The sequence below is a fragment of the Terrapene carolina genome, unplaced genomic scaffold (genome assembly GCF_002925995.2).
Source record: "Terrapene carolina triunguis isolate 2854851 unplaced genomic scaffold, T_m_triunguis-2.0 Scaffold740, whole genome shotgun sequence".
Taxonomy (NCBI): domain Eukaryota; kingdom Metazoa; phylum Chordata; order Testudines; family Emydidae; genus Terrapene; species Terrapene triunguis.
The window spans coordinates 1,095,366-1,116,305 of NW_020665091.1; the positions used below are offsets into that span (position 1 = coordinate 1,095,366).

Genomic DNA, 20,940 nt, shown 5'->3' on the forward strand with positions numbered 1-20,940 from the left:
TGACACAAGTGTGCTGTGTCCTCTCTTTCATTAAAGCCCTTGTGAAAACTCCTAATATTGACTTTTTATCCTGAAGCTCACTTTCCTCTTTTATCTTCATGTGTCACTTGCTTTTGACATTCTCCTTTATTCTGTCAGTGGAAGCAGTACTTGCAGTGCAATGCATCCTCTTCATTTCTCTCTTTACTTTTCTTGAAAAATTCTAAGGACTGATTTTTTTGTTGGTTACCAGACATAGATTTGCATGTTCGCCCCATATTTACCTTTTTACATTATCTTTATCTGTGGAGAATTGATTGTTAAATTCAACACTGCACTAAATGAAAGCAAAGAAAGAGGCTGACAGAGTCTCTTTGTGGACCAATCATATCACAATATTAACTTTGTTTGATTTTCCAACCTCCACCGTGTGTGTGTGTGTGTGTGTATGCTTCAATCTCAAAGCTGCAGGACACAACAATTGCGCAAAGCGTTAGTGTTTAACAAAAATAAGTGCCCGTAAAAATATTGAGACAGCTGTAAATCACTAAAAACTGAACTCCTTCAAGAAAAAAACCCTGGTAATTTATTGGTGAAAATCAGTAAAAACTGAAAATGTGGAACACCATGAAATCTCAATTGAGTCCCAAGTCTCTTATATGAATCAGAAAATGGTATGTTCTTTAAAGTCTGTTCATGAAGTAGAACTGATTATTTTCGCCATAGAATGTCTTTGCAATTTTATGATCTGCTTTTTACCACAAACACATTTTTTACACAAAAAAATAAAGTTAGTTTTTAATGTGACTTTAAGACTGAATCATTAAAATAACCAGGGACAATTATGTCATTCTCAAAGAAAGCAATTAAATAATCAAAACCACTATTCACTAGCACTACAGTTTCTCCCAGGCATGGGGTCATGTTATGTTGTTCTCAGAAATTCTGCATCAAAATAGTGGCATTTGTTACTGTTCAGGAAACACTCCTCTGGACTATCGTTGATTTACACTTGGCAAGGTATCAATGTGAATTTTTTTTCCTCCTCAGAAAATGTGTCTAATTTGGACAGCTGTGTCCCCTCAAAACTTGCTAACTACCTTAGACAATTAAATAAGTATTTGAAGTGAGAAGACCTCAGTATTTGCAACATGCAAAGGATTCACTGTAGTAAGTATAAGCTGTACAAGGAATACTGCAAACTGTTAACCATATTTGTGAAACTGGCAAGTCTTCAGATTGTCCAGGTAGCTGTGCCAGTGGCTGGTCAGCTTTTTACTCATTTATGCCTGTAGCGATGCGGGATTCCCTGCTGCAGCGCCTCCTGCTGGTTGTCTCTGGAAATTAGCTCGTCCAGCCTTGGAGCGCCCTCTGCAGACCAGTGTCCTGCTGCCGCTTGGCTCCCTGTGTCCCTCCCAGACTCGGTACCCTGTTATCTGGGGTGCTGCCCCATGGCAGTAACCCCTTTCTCTCAGGGTCTCCCCTCCATGGGAAGCCCCCACCCACTATCCCCACCTCACCTCAGTATAAGGCTACTGCCAGTCATTGTCTAGCCCCCGTGCCCTGGGGCAGACTGCAGTATCAGCCTACTCATCACCGGCAAGGTTGGGTTTGGAACTGTTGCCTCTGACTACCCCTGGGCTGCCCTCTGCAACCCCCAGTACCCGTTGGCCTTCTACTAGGCTGCAGCCTGGGGCTTTCCAGGCTGGAGCCTCCCCAGTTCCTCTGCCTTTCCCCAGCCCTGCTCCACTCAGGTACTCTGCTCAGGTCCCTCTCCCGCTACAGCCAGAGAGAGACTGTGTCAGCGCCTGGCTTCCCTAGCCTTTTATATAGGGCCAGCTGAGGCCTGATTGGGGCGTGGCCCAGCTGCGGCTGCTTCCCCAATCAGCCTCATAGCTACTTTGTCCTGCAACAGCCCACTCCCAGGGCTGTCTTAAACCCCTCAGGGCAGGAGCAGGTGACCACCCCCCTACAATGCCGCTGTGTCCCTGATCTAGTGTCTATGATTCAATTTTATACTTACACATGCAATTGCACTTGATTTCAGACACCAGCATTTCACAAATGTTTAATGAGGGCATCCATAAGTAAGACTCTAATAGAAAAGTATTAATTATGACCCTTGTTAGTAGCGATTTAAATAGCATTGCCTATATATATTTGGTTTGTGCCAAAGAAAGAATAAGACACAGAGATTATAACTGAACACTTCCAAACTGAAATACAGGACAAGAATTCAGATAAGGGGGCTGCAGTAGGGTAACATGGAATGAGTGGTTATTAAGTAAGGATCTGTGGGAGAAGAGATGGAGAGCCTATCAAAGGTGGGAGCCTTTTCCATGCAGGGCTGGGAGTGAAGCTGCAGTTCAGCAAATAATCGCTCTGAGGAATAGCATGGAGAAAAAAATCTAATGTGAAATGCAGAATATGGATTTGATTCCCTTCCTATGTTGGATGAGAGTGAAAGGGCCCCTCTTTGGGGTGTTGTAATAGGATTTATGAAGTCCCTTCTCTTAGTTGGCATTTGATTTGATGCAGAATCTTCACTGACAACTGTTTCAGTTTTGGATTGGTCAGAACCAAAACAATGGGGTGTCCAGAAGGATATGCAGAAAGTAGAACTTCATAAGATAAACGGGCAGGGGTTTGAAATCTGATTGTGCCTGCCAAGATGACTATTATAGTCACAAAATATATAATGAAGAGGATAAAAAAGGAGAGCAGAGATTTCATGGCATTGGTATGGGCCGCCACACTGAGATCTTTCAAACCAGTAACATTGTTTTTCATTTTCTTGGTGTGTTTCCATTGAGAGATGAACAATAGGATGGATGAAAACAAGAATATGATGAAAGGGATGGCAGATACAATGACTTCCATAGGCATAAAGAAGAGATATGGGATATCCTTAGTATCATTCAAGGTTGTGTTTCCTTCTGGGCTTTTTCTTGAGTTGCATAGATCAAACCCAGTATCACTCCAGACTAATGGGATGGTACTGACCAAGGAAACCATCAGGGACCCCAGGAGCAGCCTTGGCACCAGCCAAGCAATTCTCAGCTTCAACCAGAGAAAGAAGGGTCGGGTGAAGTTGGCAATCTTTACGGAGTAGAAGACGCTAAGCCAGGCGGCACACCAGAGACTGACCATGTTTAGAAAATTCCACAGGATTCCGAATCCTTTGTGTTTGCATCCTAGTGCAGAAGTCCTTGGAAAAACGATATAGATGAAGTTGCTCAGCATTACAATCCATTGTAGGAGAAACCTGGAGATACTCAGGGAGGTCAGAATGAGCTCACAGGAGGCCACCTTTCTGCTTTTGATCCAGCCAGTGAAAATCACAACTATAATAAATCCATTTCCCAGGCTTGCAACAAGGGACTCAAGTCCCAAAAGTATCATAGAGATGAGAACAACTGGAGTAAGCATCTTTCTAACTGTTGTTTTCCAAACCTGCGCTGATTCTTCTGTTCTTGGAGAAACTGCAAAAAGGGAAATTGTGACTCTTGTGCTGGTCTGCTGGGATGTGTCTGGTAATGACACTGTTGGTTTAAGCTTTTTCTAAGGGTAGGAACTGCATTCATAGGGATGCAAATCTCCAAAAGGATTCTGTTACTGATGACCTCATCTACTGTCCATATTTATCCATTTCTTTCCAGAGTGCTGTGCCTTTTCTGTGAAAATCTTCATTTCCTTCTTCATTCCTTTAATTTCTTTCTCTTCCCTCTCCCTCTCTCCCACTTGTTTATTTTAATTGTTTGACTTCTAGGTTATCTCACTGGCAGAGCTGGGGCTAGGCATAAGTAAGATGAAGCAATTGCTTAGGGCCACAAGCAGCTCAAGCATCCCCTTTCACTTTTTATGATAAGAACGTGCCTGTTTTAGTATTGTGTGCATGTGTGTGTATGTCGGGGGGAGGGATATTCCTGCTTAGGGGCCTCAGTGGACTAGCACCAGCGCTGCTCACCGGATAAGTTCTATTGGGAGCTATGCTTGAAAAATGTAATGAAACCCACAGACCCTGCTCCTTCTTCCCACCACAGTAAGAGTAAATCCTACGGAAGTCAGTGACAGTTGGTAGCATGAGAATCGGATGGACTGAAGTGGCACTGATGTCATGGTGGCAGTGTATGACAATTCTAACTGTGACAGGGCCCACTAACCTCTTGACCACCTCATGCTGTTCTGTGAGGTACAGCAGGACTTTCCTGTGCTTGGCATCCCCTATAGGTTGCCAAAATTTCTTGGTGGGTCTTCAATGGCTTGAGGCCTCCTATGGATCAGCCCTCTGTCCAAGATGCCAAGATCAAAATGAACTTCTGAGGTAGCAAAAGTCCAACAAAGCTGTATATATGCCCTCACCAGGGTCTTCAGGGATTTAGCCCCAAAAAGTCAAGTGCAGAAATACTCGCCCAAAAACAGCCTGTTAAAATGTATTTAAGGTTGAGAAAGTACCAGTAATATAAAGGAAAAACATCTTTAAAAATGTTGTTATGCCTGCTCTTATAGCACATAAATCGATATAGTGTGACCTAGTGGATAGTGCAATGGATTCTAGTCCTAGCTGTGCCACTGGCCTCCTGGGTGACCTTTCACCTCTGAATGCCTCTGTTTCCCATCTGTGATATGGGAATAATGATACTGACCTGCTCCATAAAGCACTTTGAGATTTATGGATGAATATATAAGTGCTTGGTATTGTTGTCGCATGAATTTTTACACTGTTCAGAATGGATTTTCTGCTTGCCCTATCGCAGTATGTAGTTTTGCTGTGTTGAAGCTATGCTTTATCCATTTTTATTATATTAATCCCCTGATAGTCCTCAATGTAAAAAACAGGAATTACATAAAAAGGCTTGATTTTCTTTAGGCAAGAGGAACTTCCTTTAAAAGGAAAAAGGAGATCATTAGCACATTTTGAGAGTCAGAAGTAGGCAGGAAGCACTTTAATCAGTCCTAAAGGAGTCACATGACAAAAGACTTAATTTTAAAAAAATCAAAAGAAAAATATGATTTAGTGGACTCTTCAAAAATAGAAAATATCTAAATATACTGAAGAGTTGAGAATCATAATTACATTAAATAATAAAACATTATTTAACATAGCCATTGTGAAAGGAAGTAAATCATTAATATCTACTAAAGCCAGATCATATGAAAGGGGAAATTACATAGAAACGAACTGGAGCACCAACATGAAGAAAGAGCTATCTGAATTTTAGAACTGAAAAACTTTTGACGGGGTGGAGTAGAGTTTTCTTCTAGCTATATTTAAATTCTTCTTGATTTGAGGATGCAGTTTTATTTTTTTTAAGTGTATTAAATCACTATATAACAAGTGTATGACTACAATTAAAAACAACAGAAAAGAAGAAGAGCTCTGTGTGCCGTGTCTCGCTCACCAACAGAAGTTGGTCCAATAAAAGATATTACCTCACCCAACTTGTCTTTCTAATATCCTGGGAATGACACAGCTACAACTACACTGCATACAAAAATGTTAGTAGGCAGAACACAAAACAGTATTTTAGTGTGGGGTGACACCCTGTTTTATTAGAGTAAGCCTTATCTACTGCATTTTCAGAAATTTAAAAATCCAGGAGTTTAGTACAGTTCAAACTTAATATGGGAAGAAGCAAAATGCTGAGCTTTAAATGAGATAAGAGCAATGAAGGGCGAACACAAAGTCAATGTTCCCTTCTCAAAACTGATTAGTTATATAAACTGTTTAATACACCTCAGTTAGACAAACTAGAGAAAGAATTTCTATTCTAGAATAATTTATTTTTTAACATTTCTAGAGGCAAATAATATGTTAAAAATGAATATATAGCCATCTTTTTTTGAACCTCCCATCCCTGTCATTCCAGGTAATTAAGTCATATATATTACTGAAAAAAAGTAACTCTACATGTTTAGGCGCTCCGGTTGGCAGCCAGAGGCCACGTTTGTTCTTTGGGATGAATTTAATCTGGCTGTAACCCTTTAACTGTGGTGTGTGTTACGGTACATGTATGATGTATGAGAATGGAGTTAAGGTTTTGCACACCAGTGCACATGTGATTAATTGTATGTGTATTGTGTGTGATATGCCAGGTTGGAGGACACAGATTTTAGCTGTGTTGGGGCAGAGTCTAATGCTTAATTTGTAGTCCCACACATAAGTGCTGAATCACCTGCTTTGAGAATACACCCTGATGGTGCTTCTCTGTCTCTAATAGGTATGGAGAATATCACTCCTGTTTATTCCAGCTCTGTTAATTTTTTGTCCATTGTTTCAATAATGCATGTGACATATGACAGACGTTACCTTATTTTGGTTGGTCTCCCCTCCTCCCAGCCACCTTTTTGCATCCACACCTTTTAAATGACCTGGAGAAAATAGTGATTTTAAACTGGGGGGAAAAAACCTCCTGGAGACAGGGAGAAATACCTTCCACCCCAGCAGACACCAGCTGTACTCTTCCCTGGGGCCAGGAAGTCCCTAATGCTGTTAACCAATCTAATCCCAACAGAACTGGCTCTAGGTCTCTATAAACTAGGAACGCTGGGCCTGCAATTTTGTCTTTGTATGTACCATAACTGCCCCTGCCCCTGTTAGCTCTGGCCATTTGCCAGTGAATACAGTCCATAGAACTCTCATGACACCTAGCGGGGGACCTGGAAAGGTTTTTGAAAAAGGTGTTTCCATAAATCAGAGAATGCTGGTTCTGTGTCCAACTTTACCTGAATCAGAACCCCATCAACCTGTAATATAATCGAAAAAGTTTGTATATAGGAATTTCCTGAGTTCAAGATAAACAGGCAAGGCTCAGGCAAGGACAATTTTGCCTCTCCAATTCCAGATCTTCTTCATCATAACTACCTGGCTCCAAATATTGTCTCCTCCTTCCTCTTCTGTAGCTCTTTCCTATGGTGAGGGAGGATGCATATGCAGAAATTCTGTTCCATGTTGTCTGTTTGGTGCAACATACATTTGAGTAAGGTATCACCATTTCCTGCAGACCCAAAAAGAGAGCCAAGTAAAAATGACAAGAATTTGAATCATGTGGTCTGTTACATAAGAAGTCAATGTCCCTTTGTTATGTCCTCCCATCGCTTTGTCTTATTTATTGGTTGCGGCTGTTGTGACCATCTCTATAAAGGCAGGCTTCACCATCTTTTCTGGCCCTGACATGCCTTGACAAGTCCTGACATGTAAACCTCCTCTTCACAGAAACTGCTTTGGTTTTGAAATAGATTATTCTGTTTACCACCTATAATTAGCAAAGAGTTGATACAGCGTATGCAAAATCATTTGTTTCCTTTCACTGCAGAGCATTCTAAATGGGAAAATGCAAAGATCTATGCATGAAATGGAAATACAGTAACAGAACCTTTGCCTAACATGCAGTTCAATGCATCTGTGTTTTTCATGATTAACTGTTGGAAGAGTAAATCCAGCAGAATTTTCTCCTGGGATAAGAGCAGATCGGTTTTCTTGGGGCAATTTCCTTTGCAACCCCTAGTCTGAGGATCTGGTGATCAAAAGGGAAAACATGTCCATGCTAAGTATAATGCAAATGATGCCTGAATTAAAATTAAATGGGGCCCTATCATTAATATAGCATCTTACTGATGAGCAGACAGGTTTCAAGATAAACTCTTTATTATGAATGGAAACTACATCTAGAAATAAGATAAAAGTTCCTGCTACTTACTAGCTGCAGCCCGCAACTGCCCTGTCCTGGGTGCCTTTGTTTGTGCTCCTCACAGGAAGTATGTCACAAAAAACAAATTCTGCATGAAAAGTGTACAGGAAGTATGGCACCTCTACACTTCCTGAAGGAGTTACTGTATAGCACATTTACTACAAATAAAATACTGAGCACTACTTTCACATAATTCATCCAGTTTCCTCTGTGTTCATTTATTTCTCTTCCCTCCCATGTATATTCATTTCTCTCTCTATTTCTTTTATTCTTTGGTCCATCCTGTCAGCTTGTGAATGGAGCACAGTGACCCTAAATCAAATTCAAGTTAGGCTCAAATTTAAATTATATCTGTGACGGGTTTGGTCGCAGAGACTGTCACTGGATGTGCTGAAATTACCTCTGAGCCTATTTTCCCTGCCAGCTTGGGACCCCAGAACCCTGCTTTGTTGAGCCAGACACACTAGCCTGCTACAATACAGACCAGGTCTGGTCCACGCCCCCAGAGCTGCGGACTTTAACCAAAAACTGCTCAGCAGGTCACCTATCTCCACCACCCAGACATCCAGTTCCCAATGGGATCCAAGGCCCAAATAAATCCGTTTTATTCTATATAAAACTTACACAGAGTAAACACATAATTGTCTGCCCTCTATAACACTGATAGAGAGATATGCACAGTTGTTTGCTCCCCCAGGTATGGGTTAATTAATAAAGAAAAGTGATTTTATTAAGTATAAAAATAAGTATTTCAGTGGGTTCCAGTAATAACAGACAGAACAAAGTAACTTACCAAGCAAAATAAAACAAAATACGCAAGTCTAAGCCAAATACATTAAGAAACTGTTACCGGTAAATCTCACCCTCAAAGATGTCCCAATGAGCTTCTTTCACAGACCAAACTCCTTCCTAGTCTGGGCCCAATCCTTTCCCCTGGTACAGTCCTTGTTAGTTCCAGCTCAGGTGGTAACTAGGGGATTTCTCATGACTGGCAGCCTCTTTTGTTCTGTTCCATCAACTTTTCTAGTTTTGGCCAAAGGCATGAATCTTTTGTCACTCTGGGTCCCCACCCTTCCATCTATATGGAAAAGTACCAGATTTAAGATGGATTTCAGCATCATGTCACATGTCCTGTGAGACCTCATTCTTCTTTTTTCCAGGGCTGGCCTGCGCGTACTCAGGGAGGTTTGCAAGTAAACAGAGCCATTTACAACCAATTGTCCTAGTCAATGGGAGCCATCAAGCTTCCAAACCACCATTAATAGCCCACACTTTGCATAATTACAATAGGACTTCAGAGTTATACTTAATATTTCTAACTTCAGATACAAGAATGATACATACATACAAATAGGATGAACACACTCGGTAGATTATAAAATTTGTAATGATACGTTACAAGAGACCTTTTGCATAAGGCATATTCCAGTTACATCATATTTACACTCATAAGCATATTTCCATAAAACATATGGAGTTCAACATCACAATAACATTACACTCTTATGTACAGATTTATTTTTCTTTATTCTTCTCTTTCCCCCATTCTTTATTTTTTTCTTTAGTCTTTATGTACCCTTCAATTTTAGAGCAAAGGGCATAAATTACATTTCCTATAAAAAAATCATTCAGAGGAAAATTCCTGACCAGCGTTAGTCACGTTTGGAAGCTAGATGCCCCCCCCACACACACACACACACCCCTGTTCTCTCTGACAGCACCCATCTGAGGAATTAGGCTGCTTGTTCTTGCCTTTCATGGGGTGGAATCTCATGATTTTCCCACTCATAGACTAGGACTGGAGTCAGGGCTGGCCTTACCATGAGGCGAACTGAGGAGGCCGCCTCAGGTGCCAAACTGTAGGGGGATACCACTAGGACCCAGAGTGTAGAAAATTGTGTCTGTTGCTGGTGCATATGTATTCGTTCTGCTCTAGATGCACAGAGATGGTGGAGTGCTGTGCTGGAGGAAGGAGGGCACAAGAGACATAACAGGCAGGGAGGAGAAAAGGTGAGAGGGAATAACAGAAAGCAACAGGAGCTGCAGGGAGAGAGAGGAGGAGGAGCCTCTTATGTACCTCTCTAGCACCCCCAGGAACCCAGACTAATTAACACCAGCTTCTCAGGGAGCTTCCTGTTTTCTGCTGCTTCCCTGAATCCACTTGAGGAGAACAGTCAGTCAACTGAAGTAGTAGGAGCCAGTTAGGCCCTTAAGACGCTGATATCTTCCCTCACTCAGGCCCTGCTACCAGCCTGCTTATTTGTCCCCTTCAACTGAGTGTTGAGAGCCACTATAGCTGGCACAGAACAGCAGTCATGAGTGAAAGAAGAAAACGCCCCTCTGGGGCAGCATTCAGAAAAAGAAAGAAAGCAAAGGAAGCTTTTCTATCTAAGCAGGAAGGAGCTTTCCTGAGATACATAGACACAAACGTTCACGGTGAGCCTTCCAGCCCCAGTGAGGATGTGAGTGGTGAGGAGATGCCTGATCTTCCAGTTAGGCAGAGTGCAGGTGACCTGGCAGCTACTGCAGCATCCATATCTCCATCTCAAATGGATGTAACCATACACATTCCTGCAGAAAAGTGTAGATCAGAGAAGAGTGTGGTGGAGGCACAAGAAACAGCTGCTGCTGAGATTAGTTCCCTAAGTCTATATGATACAGGACTGTGGACCCACTTGAGCAGTAGCCTGAGGGACTTCCTTGTACTGCATGGGCCACAGCAAGTGAAAAATTTCATGTTCCCCAAAGACAATGAAAATAGAAGTTTCCATCCAACACATTACTGGCGTGAAATCCCCAATGGTGACAAAGTGGAGAGGCCATGGCTTATATACTCAAAAACCCAGAATGCTGCATACTGTTTTTGTTGCAAACTCTTCCAGTCTAATGTTCCAGCCACATTGGGTTCTACAGGAACAAAGGACTGGAAAAATCTGGCTAGAAATCTGGCATGCCATGAGAAGGCAGCAAATCACCAGAGAGCATTCCATAGGTGGAAAGAGCTTGAGATGAGACTAAGGTTAAAGGCCACCATAGATGATCAGCATCAAGAGAAGATTGCATCAGAGTCTCTTTACTAGCAAAATGTTCTGAAAAGGCTCATTGTCATTGTGAGAATGCTTGCTACCCAAAACCTAGCACTGCGTGGCACTTCAGATCAGCTGTATGTGCCAAACAATGGAAACTTCCTTAAAATTGTGGAGCTGATGGCTGAGTTTGATGCTGTACTCCAGGAGCATCAAAGAAGAGTCACTACCCAAGACATGTACACATACCACTACCTTGGAAAAACAATTCAAAATAAGATCATACAGTTACTGGCAACAAAAGTCAAACAGAAGATTGTGGAAGATCTGAAGTCAGCAAGATATTACTCTGTTATTCTGGACTGCACACCTGACATCAGCCATATGGAACAAATGACTTTAATGGTGCGTTTTGTAACAACAACAGAACCTAGTGAAAATGTCCCTGCAATGGTGACTGTCAGAGAGCATTTTCTAGAATTTATTGACATTGATGATACTACAGGAGCTGGTATGACAAATGTGCTTCTTAAAAAGCTGGAAGATACAGGAACTGCGATAGCTGACATGAGAGGTCAAGGCTGATAATGGTGCCAACATGAGAGGAAAGAACAGAGGAGTGCAGACACGGATCCGAGAGTTAAACCCTCAAGCTTTTTTTGTCCCATGCAGTTCTCATTCATTGAACTTGGTGGTCAGTGATGCAGCATCAGCTTCTAGTGAAGCTGCTGACTTTTTAAATGTAATTCCAAGCATCTATGTATTTTTCTCTGCATCAACTCATCGATGGCAAATTTTGAAGCAACATCTGGGAATATCCTCTCTGACACTGAAACCACTGATGGGAAAGTCAAGTGGAGGTGATAAAGCTTATCAAACACCAAACTGGGAAGATAGATGATGCCATAGTTGCCATTATGAAAGATAATGCTATGACAGGAACTGTTTGTGAGAGAACAGTAGCAGAGGGAAGTGGAATCACCAGAAACATACATAACTTCAAATTTCTGTGTGGCTTATTGTTGTGGCATGACATCCTGTTTGAAATTAATGTTGTAAGCAAGAGACTCCAAGGTGTTGACCTTGATATATCTGGAGCAATGGAACAATTGGATAAAGCAAAGTCATACCTACAGTCTTACCGGTCAGATGAGGGATTTCAAAATGTTCTGAAGAGTGCACAGAAGTTGGCAAAGGAACGTCACACTGAAGCTATTTTCCCACACATTAAGGAATACAAGAGTCACCGAAGAAGAAGACATTTTGATTACGAGGCATGGGATAATCCCATAAGAGACCCCAAACAAGAATTCAAAGTTGAATTCTTTAACCAGGTGCTAGATTGTGCAATACAGTCAGTTGAAGAACGTTTAATGCAGCTCAATGAAGTATATTTGGGATGTTGTATGATATTCCAAAACTCCTCACTATACCTGAAGAAGACCTACACCAGCAATGCAGGGCACTAGAGACAGTGTTGACACATGATGACATGCGCGATATTGATGCGAGTGATTTAGGTGATGAACTGAAAGCCCTTTCAAGATACATTTCAGCAGGATCAACTCCAAAGGCTGTTCTGGAATATATGTGCACAAATAAGATGACCACCCTCTTTCCAAATGCTTTTCTTGCTCTGCGCATACTTCTAACACTTCCTGTAACAGTTGCCAGCGGAGAACGCAGCTTCTCCAAGCTGAAGTTAATAAAAACACATCTACACTCCATAATGACACAGGAGAGGCTGGTCGGCCTTGCAACCATCTCAATAGAGCATGAGCTAGCCCAGACTGTGGACCTTCAGGAAGCAGTTCAAATCTTTGCAACCAAGAAGACACAGAAAGCACCACTTTGATTATTCAAACAGATAAAAATGCCAGTGTTTACTATGCAGACAAGAAAAGTTACATTTGCTGTTCAGGCATTTGAAAGTTAAGTGTTACTTAAAATTTTTGAACAAGTCATTTTAAGTTGTTAGTTCTCCTTTATTGGGGTAGGTAGCCTAGCAGTACCATGAGAGGAATAGAACAGGAAGAAGGCAGAATTGAGACCTTTCAAAGTTTTGGCCCAAAGTTGGGGGCGTCATTTGAGCTCCCCGCCTCAGGTGCCAAATGTTGTGGGCTGGCTCTGACTGGAGTCAGACTACAGTATAGGTACGAAGTGCTCACCACCCTGCAGATTCGACTGGGTTTCAAGCACCCATGTTTCTTCCCCTTGTGATCTGTGACCCGTGATAGTGACTAGCAGCCTTCTTAAAACAAAGTGTTTTATTTAACAGTTGGAACAAAGCATTACAGTCAAAAAGGAATGTAGGAAAGTACTGCAATCCCACATTGATGCCCTACACTTGGCTTCTTCAAACACCCTCACAGGTCCCTGTGTTTGACCCTGTTTCTTGTGTTTGACTGATCTTTGTCCTCCAGGAGGCTTGTCCAAGTGTTGGCAAGCTTTTGCCCCTCCTGTTCCCCTGTATGCTGTCTGGGGAACAAGCCGAAATAATCAGCGCTATTACAGTAGTTCTCGCATTATCCCTTTTCAGCTCTTATGTGGCAGCTGATAAGAGATCATCCTGAGCCATGTCCTCCTTACAGCCTCACCCATCAGATGGTGCCCTCTTGAGAAGCACTTAAACTGAAACATTCATACAGAAAACACCATCCCAATACACAGTGTTAATAAATATGAAAGACACCCCCAGATTTGTCACACACCCAGTATTCCCCACTGTGAATGAGATGAGGTGAGAGGTGGGAATGGATAGTCGTCCCCCAGGCATTCCGCGGGGAGGCTTAATCAAAGATTAGGGTTGGAAGAGACCTCAGGAGGTCATCTAGTTCAAACCCCTGCTCAAAGCAGGACCAACCTCTACTAAATCATCCCAGCCAGGGCTTTGTCAAGCTGGGACTTAAAAACCTTTAAGGATGGAGATCCCACCACTTCCCTAGGTAACCCATTCCAGTGCTTCACCACCCTCCTAGTGAAATAGTTTTTCCTAGTATCCAACCTAGACCTCCCACACTGCAATTTGAGACCATTGTTCTTTGTTCTGTCATCTGCCACCACTGAGAACAGCCTAGCTCCATCCTCTTTGGAACCCCCCTTCAGGAAGTTGAAAGCTGCTATCAACTCCCCCCTCACTCTTCTCTCCTGCAGACCAAATAAGTCGAGTTCCCTCAGCCTCTCCTCATAAGTCATGTGCCCCAGCCACCTATTTTTTGTTGCCCTCTGCTGGACTCTCTCCAATTTGTCCACATCCTTTCTGTAGTTGGGGGCCCAAAACTGTACACAATACTCCAGATGTGGCCTCACTTGTGGCGAATGGAAGGGATGTGAAGCTGCTGGAGGACTGAGGAGCACAAGCATTATCAGACACCAGGAGGAAGGTCCTGTGGTGAGACTAAGGAAGGTGTTTGGAGGAGGCCAGGGGGAAGTAGCCCAGGGAGTTGTAGCTGTCGTGCAGCTGTTACAGGAGGCACTATAGACAGCTGCAGATCACAGGGCCCTGGGCTGGAACCCGGAGTAGAGGGCGGGCCCAGGTTCCCCCCAAACCTCCCAATTGACCTGGACTGTGGGTTCTTCCAAAGGGGAAGGTCTCTGGGCTGTTCCCCAACCCACATGGTGAATCTCTGAGGCAAGAAAATCCGCCAATAAGCGCAGGACTCACCAAGATAGAGGAGGAACTTTGTCACGGGGAATAATTTTTTCCCTCCATCTGCTGGCAACGCTCCTATTAATGCAGCCCAATATGCTGTTAGCCTTCTTGGCAACAAGGGCACACTGTTGACTCATATCCAGCTTCTTGTCCACTGTAATCCCCAGATCCTTTTCTGCAGAACTTCCGCTTAGCCAGTCAGCCCCCAGCCTGTAGCAGTGCATGGGATTCTTCTGTTCTAAGTGCAGGATGCTACACTTGTCCTTGTTGAACCTCATCATATTTCTTTTGGCCCAATCCTCCAATTTGTGTAGGTCACTCTGGACCCTATCCCTACCCTCCAGCATATGTACCTCTCTCCCCATCTGCGAATTTGCTGAGGGTGTAATCCATCCCATCATCCAGATCATTAATAAACGTATTGAACAAAACCAGCCCCAGGACTGACCCCTGGGGCACTCCGCTTGATACCGGCTGCCAACTAGACATAGAGCTGTTGATCACTACCCATTGAGCTCAATGATCTAGCAGGCTTTCTATCCACCTTATAGTCCATTCATCCAATTCAGACGTCTTTAAGTTACTGGCAAGAATACTGTGGGAGACCGTATCAAAAGCTTTGCTAAAGTCAAGGTACATCACTTCCACCGCTTTCCCCATATCCACAGAGCCAGTTATCTCATCATAGAAGGCAATCAGGTTGGTCATGACTTGCCCTTGGTGAATCCATCTTGACTGTTCCTTATCACCTTCCTCTCCTCCAAGTGCTTCAAAATGGATTCGTTGAGGACCTGTTCCATGATTTTTCCAGGGACTGAGGTGAGCCTGACCAGGCTGTGGTTCCCTGGATCCTCCTTCTTCCCTTCCCTTCCCTTCACCATTGAGGGCTTCTCACCTCCTCTCCATACTGTGCTTTCCAGTGAAACAGTCTGGGAGCTGACCTTGTCTGTGAAGAGCAAGGCAAAAAAAGCTTTGAGTACTTCAACTTTTTTCACATCATCTGTCACTAGGTTGCCTCCCCCATTCAGTAAGGGTCCCACACTTTCCCTGACCTTCTTCTTGCTTCTAACATACCTGTAGAAACCCTTCTTGTTATCCTTCACATCCTTTGCTAGCTGCAACTCCAATTGTGCTTTGGCCTTCCTGATTAGAACCCTGCATGCTTGAGCAATATTTTTATACTCTTCTCTAGTCATCTGTCCAAGTTTCCACTTCTTGTAAGTTTCCTTTTTGTGTTTAAGCTCACCAAAGATTTCTCTGTAAGCCAAGCTGGTCGCCTGCCACATTAGCTATTCTTGTCTCTGCTCTCAGTAATTTCTGGCCAGAGTAGCTATCGAGGCAGACTGGGTAGAGGACGTAAGCAACTTTCTGAAGTAACTGACTCCTCCATAGAAGCAGAGGCACAATTCTTTCCTGGAGCTTCTCTTGCTGTAGACTTGCTACTCAGTACTCCTTACTTTGGGCTAAGCCTCCTAGTGGTTCATTCTAACCTGTGGAACTATTTGCAGGGAAAAGTTGCTGCTCAATTTAAGGGTGGCAGAATCTAGACCTAAGTACTTGCAGGTAATCAGTAAGACTAGTCACAAAAATGTCTGGGAAAAGTTTGTTCATTTAAGGAAAAGTGGGTTTTCAACTAAATGAAAATTTGTGGAAAGTATCTTCTTTCCTAGGTAGAAATTTTTGTTGTTGGAAAACCAAAAACCTCACATCGAAAATGTTCAGCTGACAACTGTTGTGTTTTTTTGGCAAAAACTTGATATTTCCAGTAGAATATTTTTTCCAACCCTGAGAATTTTCACTATGCAAGGTATCCCCCATAGGAAGTACAGAAAATACAAGGAAATATTGGTGTGACCTTACCTATTTGTCTGAGGTAGAACTAATATGATTGCTTTTCCACGGTTAGTGAGAGAGAATGGGTCTCTCATGGGAATTTGGTTTATGAAGTCCTCTGTCTCAGATGACTCTTGAATTGATGTACAATCCTCACTGTCACCTATTTCCATTTTGGATTAGTAAGTATCAAGACAATGGGGTGTCTAGAAGAATATGCAAAAAGCAAAGCTTCCCACAGTAAATGTAGAGGGCTTTGAAAGGGGATAATTCTTGCTACAATAATAGCCACAAAACATCTAAGGCAGAGTATAAGAAAGGAGATTAGAAGTTTCCTGGCAATAATAGGATACTGGGGTCCTTGAAGTCAGTTCTATTGTTTTTCATCTTCTTGATGTGTCTCCACAGAGAGGTAGGTGAACAGGATGGATGAAACCAAGACTACAATGAAGGGAATGGAAGCCATCAGAATAAACAGAGCAGTTAATTTAGGAAGTGGTTTGTTTGGGTAATGTTAGTCCAGATGGCCTGTAGTAGATTTTCTGTTGAAGATTTCTACTATGTGAAGATCACCAGCTGCACTCAGCCTTTCTGCCCACAGCTAAAACTAAGAATCTTAGCTGATGCCCAGACTGCTCCTGGGGTCCCTGGTAGCTCCTTTAGTCACCTCTATCCCATTACTGTGGGATGATATCAGACTCTCCCCACTCTCTGATTCAGGTGGCACTCCAGAGACTGAAACTGTTTAGATATGGCCATGGACACTGAATGCTTCATGATAACAAAAACACGGTGGAATAGTAGTCATGACAGTAGTACAGGTATTGAAGTACAGGTATGTTCAGAAAAGACAGAAATAAAGATAAAGGTGGTGGAGTAGCATTGTATATTAATGATGAGGTAGACTGTAAAGAAATTAGAAGTGATGGAATGGATAAGACAGAGTCTGTTTGGGCCAAAATCACTTTGAGAAAAAAGCTATTAGAGGTTACACAAGCACTAGTGTTGGGGTCCACTAGGCATAGCTACCAGGTAACTCGGGAGAGTGGAAGGCCAAAGTGTTGATGAAACTCTTTTGCTCTGGGCCTATCTGAACCCCCAAACTCCATCTTGTGAACTCTCACCTACTTCTGTGCTCACTGCTTACATGCTGAAGTAGAAATGTAAGGGTCAGCTTTTCTCTAGCATACAGCTGCTGTTTTGCTCAGACTGCTGTAAACAGGCCTTGCAAGGCCAAAAGATAAGCAGACGAATGAGAACTTTTCTAATTGTAACTGCTAGAGAAGGGAGGGGTGGGAGGAATAAGAGGAAGTAACAGAACAAAGGCTTACACAGAGACTGCTTGAAGTATAAAAGGTAAAAGTTATTTGTATTTGTTGCACTGGATTTGAGACATGCTGGTCTCCTAGTGCCATTTCAGAGCTCTGAAATAAACTTGGCTTGCTTTCTCCCCTCGGTGTCTTTATTGGTGCTAAGCACACCGGGCGACGGACCCCTGTTTGCCATCTCGAGGCCTTTTTAGGCAGGCAACACTAGCTTGGGGTGTGCTACAGCCTTCCAGGATCCAATTTGGATATTGAGAGAGATCTGTAACAGGTGGCTTGGAGGGCTGGATTTCCTAGTGGTTACAGCACGTGGCTCACAGCCCCCTGTTTGGTTGAGCAGCCTCAGTCTTTAAGGCCAGGGTGGGTAGGGGAACCTGGGCCCTTCCACTCCACTGGGTCCCAGCCCAGGGCCCTGTGTACATCAACCCCTGAATGCGCGAAGGGGTTGCGAGGGGCCCTCAGGGAGTCAAGATCTGCTTCCCTGGGCTACTTCCTACTGGTATGTTCAATTGGGAGTGTGGCCCCTCTAGTCCAATTTGCTGGGTGGCTTGTTTCCCATAGGGTCTCCTTTTGGGTCTTGGACAGTGCCTTGCCATGGTCCCAGGTGCCTTTAGGCAGGGCAGCCACAAGCTGATGAGGGCAAGCCCCACAATGTCTCTGGGGTTTACTCACTCAGTTACCTCTGGTGACGGAGGCTCCTAGATCCCCTTCAGAGTCTTCCTTGGCTGGGGAGACAGTGCTCACTTCCAGATGGCTACCTTGGCTGGAAGGCTATTGCTCATTCCCCTCAGGCAGGCTAGCTCCTGCTTCTTCACCAGTTTTCCCTAAGATTCCCTATATTTTAAAGAACTGTATTTAAAACTAATTTTAAAAGGTTGTGAAGTCTAGCACTTAAAATTTAGGAATTACCTTAATTCAGCTCCCTTGTACATATGCATTATGACATAGTCTTTACTTACATGGACATTTACTAGTTTTTCCACAGTGCCCCTGCCTCATTCGGTGCACTGGATGGACAGTGCTCACGTAGTGAGCAGCCATTCAATATTGCTACACACCTTTGAAACCCTGCTCTGAATACAATATATTAATTTCGTCTTGGATTTTTCTATGGGGTTCATCACCATAATATCTGAGTGTTTTACAAACCATAGAGTATTTATCTGCACAATACCTCTGTGAGGTGATATGGGAGTATTATCTGCAGGTTACAGATGGGAAATGGAGGTACAGTGATGTGATTAGTATATACCCACTTTGGGCAGCCAACTTGAGATGGCTGTTTCTTCATTTTTCCAAGAACGTAGCATTTTATAACACTTGTTCAAAACAAAGCGCTCACTGACTTCAATTGCAGCTGTGAGTGCTCAGAACTTTTGGAAATAGGATACCATGGTCTCAGTTTAGGAACTCAGAAGTTGAGGACCACACAATTAGTGACCACTGTGAAAAGTGATTTATGTGACTTGGTCAGCATCACATAAGAACTCTGTAGCCAAGGCAGAAATAGAAACCAGTTCTCTAGGGTGACATTCAACTCCCCAAATCATGAGACCATCTCTTATTTTCCTGCAGTCCCATGTCTCATTCACTTTAGACCTTCCAACTTGTGCAACAGGGATCCTGCAGGCAACAGCCTCCTTCACTACACAGCTCTGATTTGTTCCCTGAGCACCTTCCAATCTGTGCACTGATGAATAAAGCAGGGGTCCTGTGAAAAAAATACTACATGTTCATGTAACTACCGACTGTATTATGACACAAACACACAAGGGGCCCTAATTAATGTTGTACATATCTGGCATTTCTTAACCTTTTAGTGCTTGTCTTTACAACATTAATGTTCTTTTAATGTAATTTTTTGTATGTAATCTTCTAGGATTTATAAAAAAGCAAATTTTTAAAAAACAGGAAATTCTATCACATTGAAGTATATGACTCCACATGGTTCACGGCATAGACCTATACTACTAGAACTAAGAGAATATCTGATGGCAGTGGTAGGTTATAATTCTCTATTTTGGCTAGTCACTAGATGGATATGAGTTATACATTCTGACAGTGGGTTTCATGGCTGTTTGCCAACAGCCAAGAAATGTTGGGACTCAGGAATCCTGGGTTCTGTTCCAAGTTCTGAGGAGAGTATTCTCTAGTGGTTACAGACTCTTCTGCCTAATCCCATCCAGCCTGTCCTTATCCCAATCACAGTATTCCCACACACCCCATCTTTGGCTTCTCATCCCAGACCAAGTGTCCCAGCCTCCCTTCTTCCGCTGCTTGTTCCAGTCCCAGTTTCCTTCTCTGTTCCCTAGATTACATATCTCATTTTCCCCTACATCCCCCTCAGCTCCATGTCCCTGTTTTGTTCTTCCTTCTCCTTCCCTTTCCCACCCCTTTGTCTCCATGGCCCAGTCCCCCACTTTACTCATAGACTCATAGACTCATAGACTTTAAGGTCAGAAGGGACCAATATGGTCATCTAGTCTGACCCCCCGCATGATGCAGGCCACAAAAGCTGACCCCCCCACTTTCCCTTAGCTCTGCTGTTGAAGTCTCCAGATCGTGATCTAAAGACTTCAAGTCGCAGAGAATCTTCCAGCTTGCGACCCCTGCCCTATGCTGCGGAGGAAGGCGAAAAACCTCCAGGGCCACTGCCAATCTACCCTGGAGGAAAATTCCTTCCCGACCCCAAATATGGCGATCAGCAGAACCCCGAGCATACAGGCAAGATTCTCTAGCCAGACCCTCATTTTACCAGCGATGGCTGTTATTGCCTAATTGATTAGAATCACGTCATCCCATCAAACCATTCCCTCCATAAACTTATCTAGCCTAATCTTGAAGCCAGAGAGGTCTTTCGCCCCCACCGTTTCCCTCGGAAGGCTGTTCCAAAATTTCACCCCTCTGACGGTTAAGCTCAACATCCCATTGCCAATATACTCCCCATTCGCTCTTGACTCCCAGTTCGAGTCACCTCCTCCTCAGCAGCTTAACCTGGTCTCCCCATCCCACCCATGCTCCACACACACTCCCCTACTCTTCCCTGGCCCCTGTTCACAAGTTCTCCACTCACCAAAAGAGCTTCCACTTTCTCCTTGCTGCTTGGTGGTAGCAGGGGGATAGAGCACAGTGGAGACAACCTCCTTGCTCTCAGTTCCTGTGCCTGGTGTCACAGTGGCCTGCAGTAGCCAGGAACAGCATTGCAGGAAAAGTGCTGCTCCGCCCCTGCACTTCTGGGCAAAAGCATGGTCAGTGCAGATAGACTCTACAGAGAATTTAGCTGAAAAACTGTAACAAGTCTCTTCTGAACATGTATGAAGTTCAGTTTTCATAGACTTATAATTTGACCAAATGTGGAGATATTTTACTGTGATGGCAAAAGGCATGATGCCGTGATGCCAGGGCAGCCCCTATCCCCTCCCCCAGCCATAATT

General features: G+C 43.4%; 1 protein-coding gene across 1 annotated transcript; it reads right to left on the reverse strand.

Annotated features, from left to right (window-relative positions):
• Positions 1 to 2,475: 2,475 nt before the first annotated feature.
• Positions 2,476 to 3,408, reverse strand: LOC112116892 (taste receptor type 2 member 7-like). The gene has a single exon (XM_024214634.2). The coding sequence runs from the start codon at positions 3,406 to 3,408 to the stop codon at positions 2,476 to 2,478; it is 933 nt and encodes a 310-aa protein (XP_024070402.2).
• Between the last annotated feature and the right edge of the window lie 17,532 nt (positions 3,409 to 20,940).

What these genes read in the sequence shown, in the direction of transcription:
- LOC112116892 (XM_024214634.2), bottom strand. Translation starts at nt 3,408, where the DNA reads ATGCTTACTCCAGTTGTTCTCATCTCTATGATACTTTTGGGACTTGAG.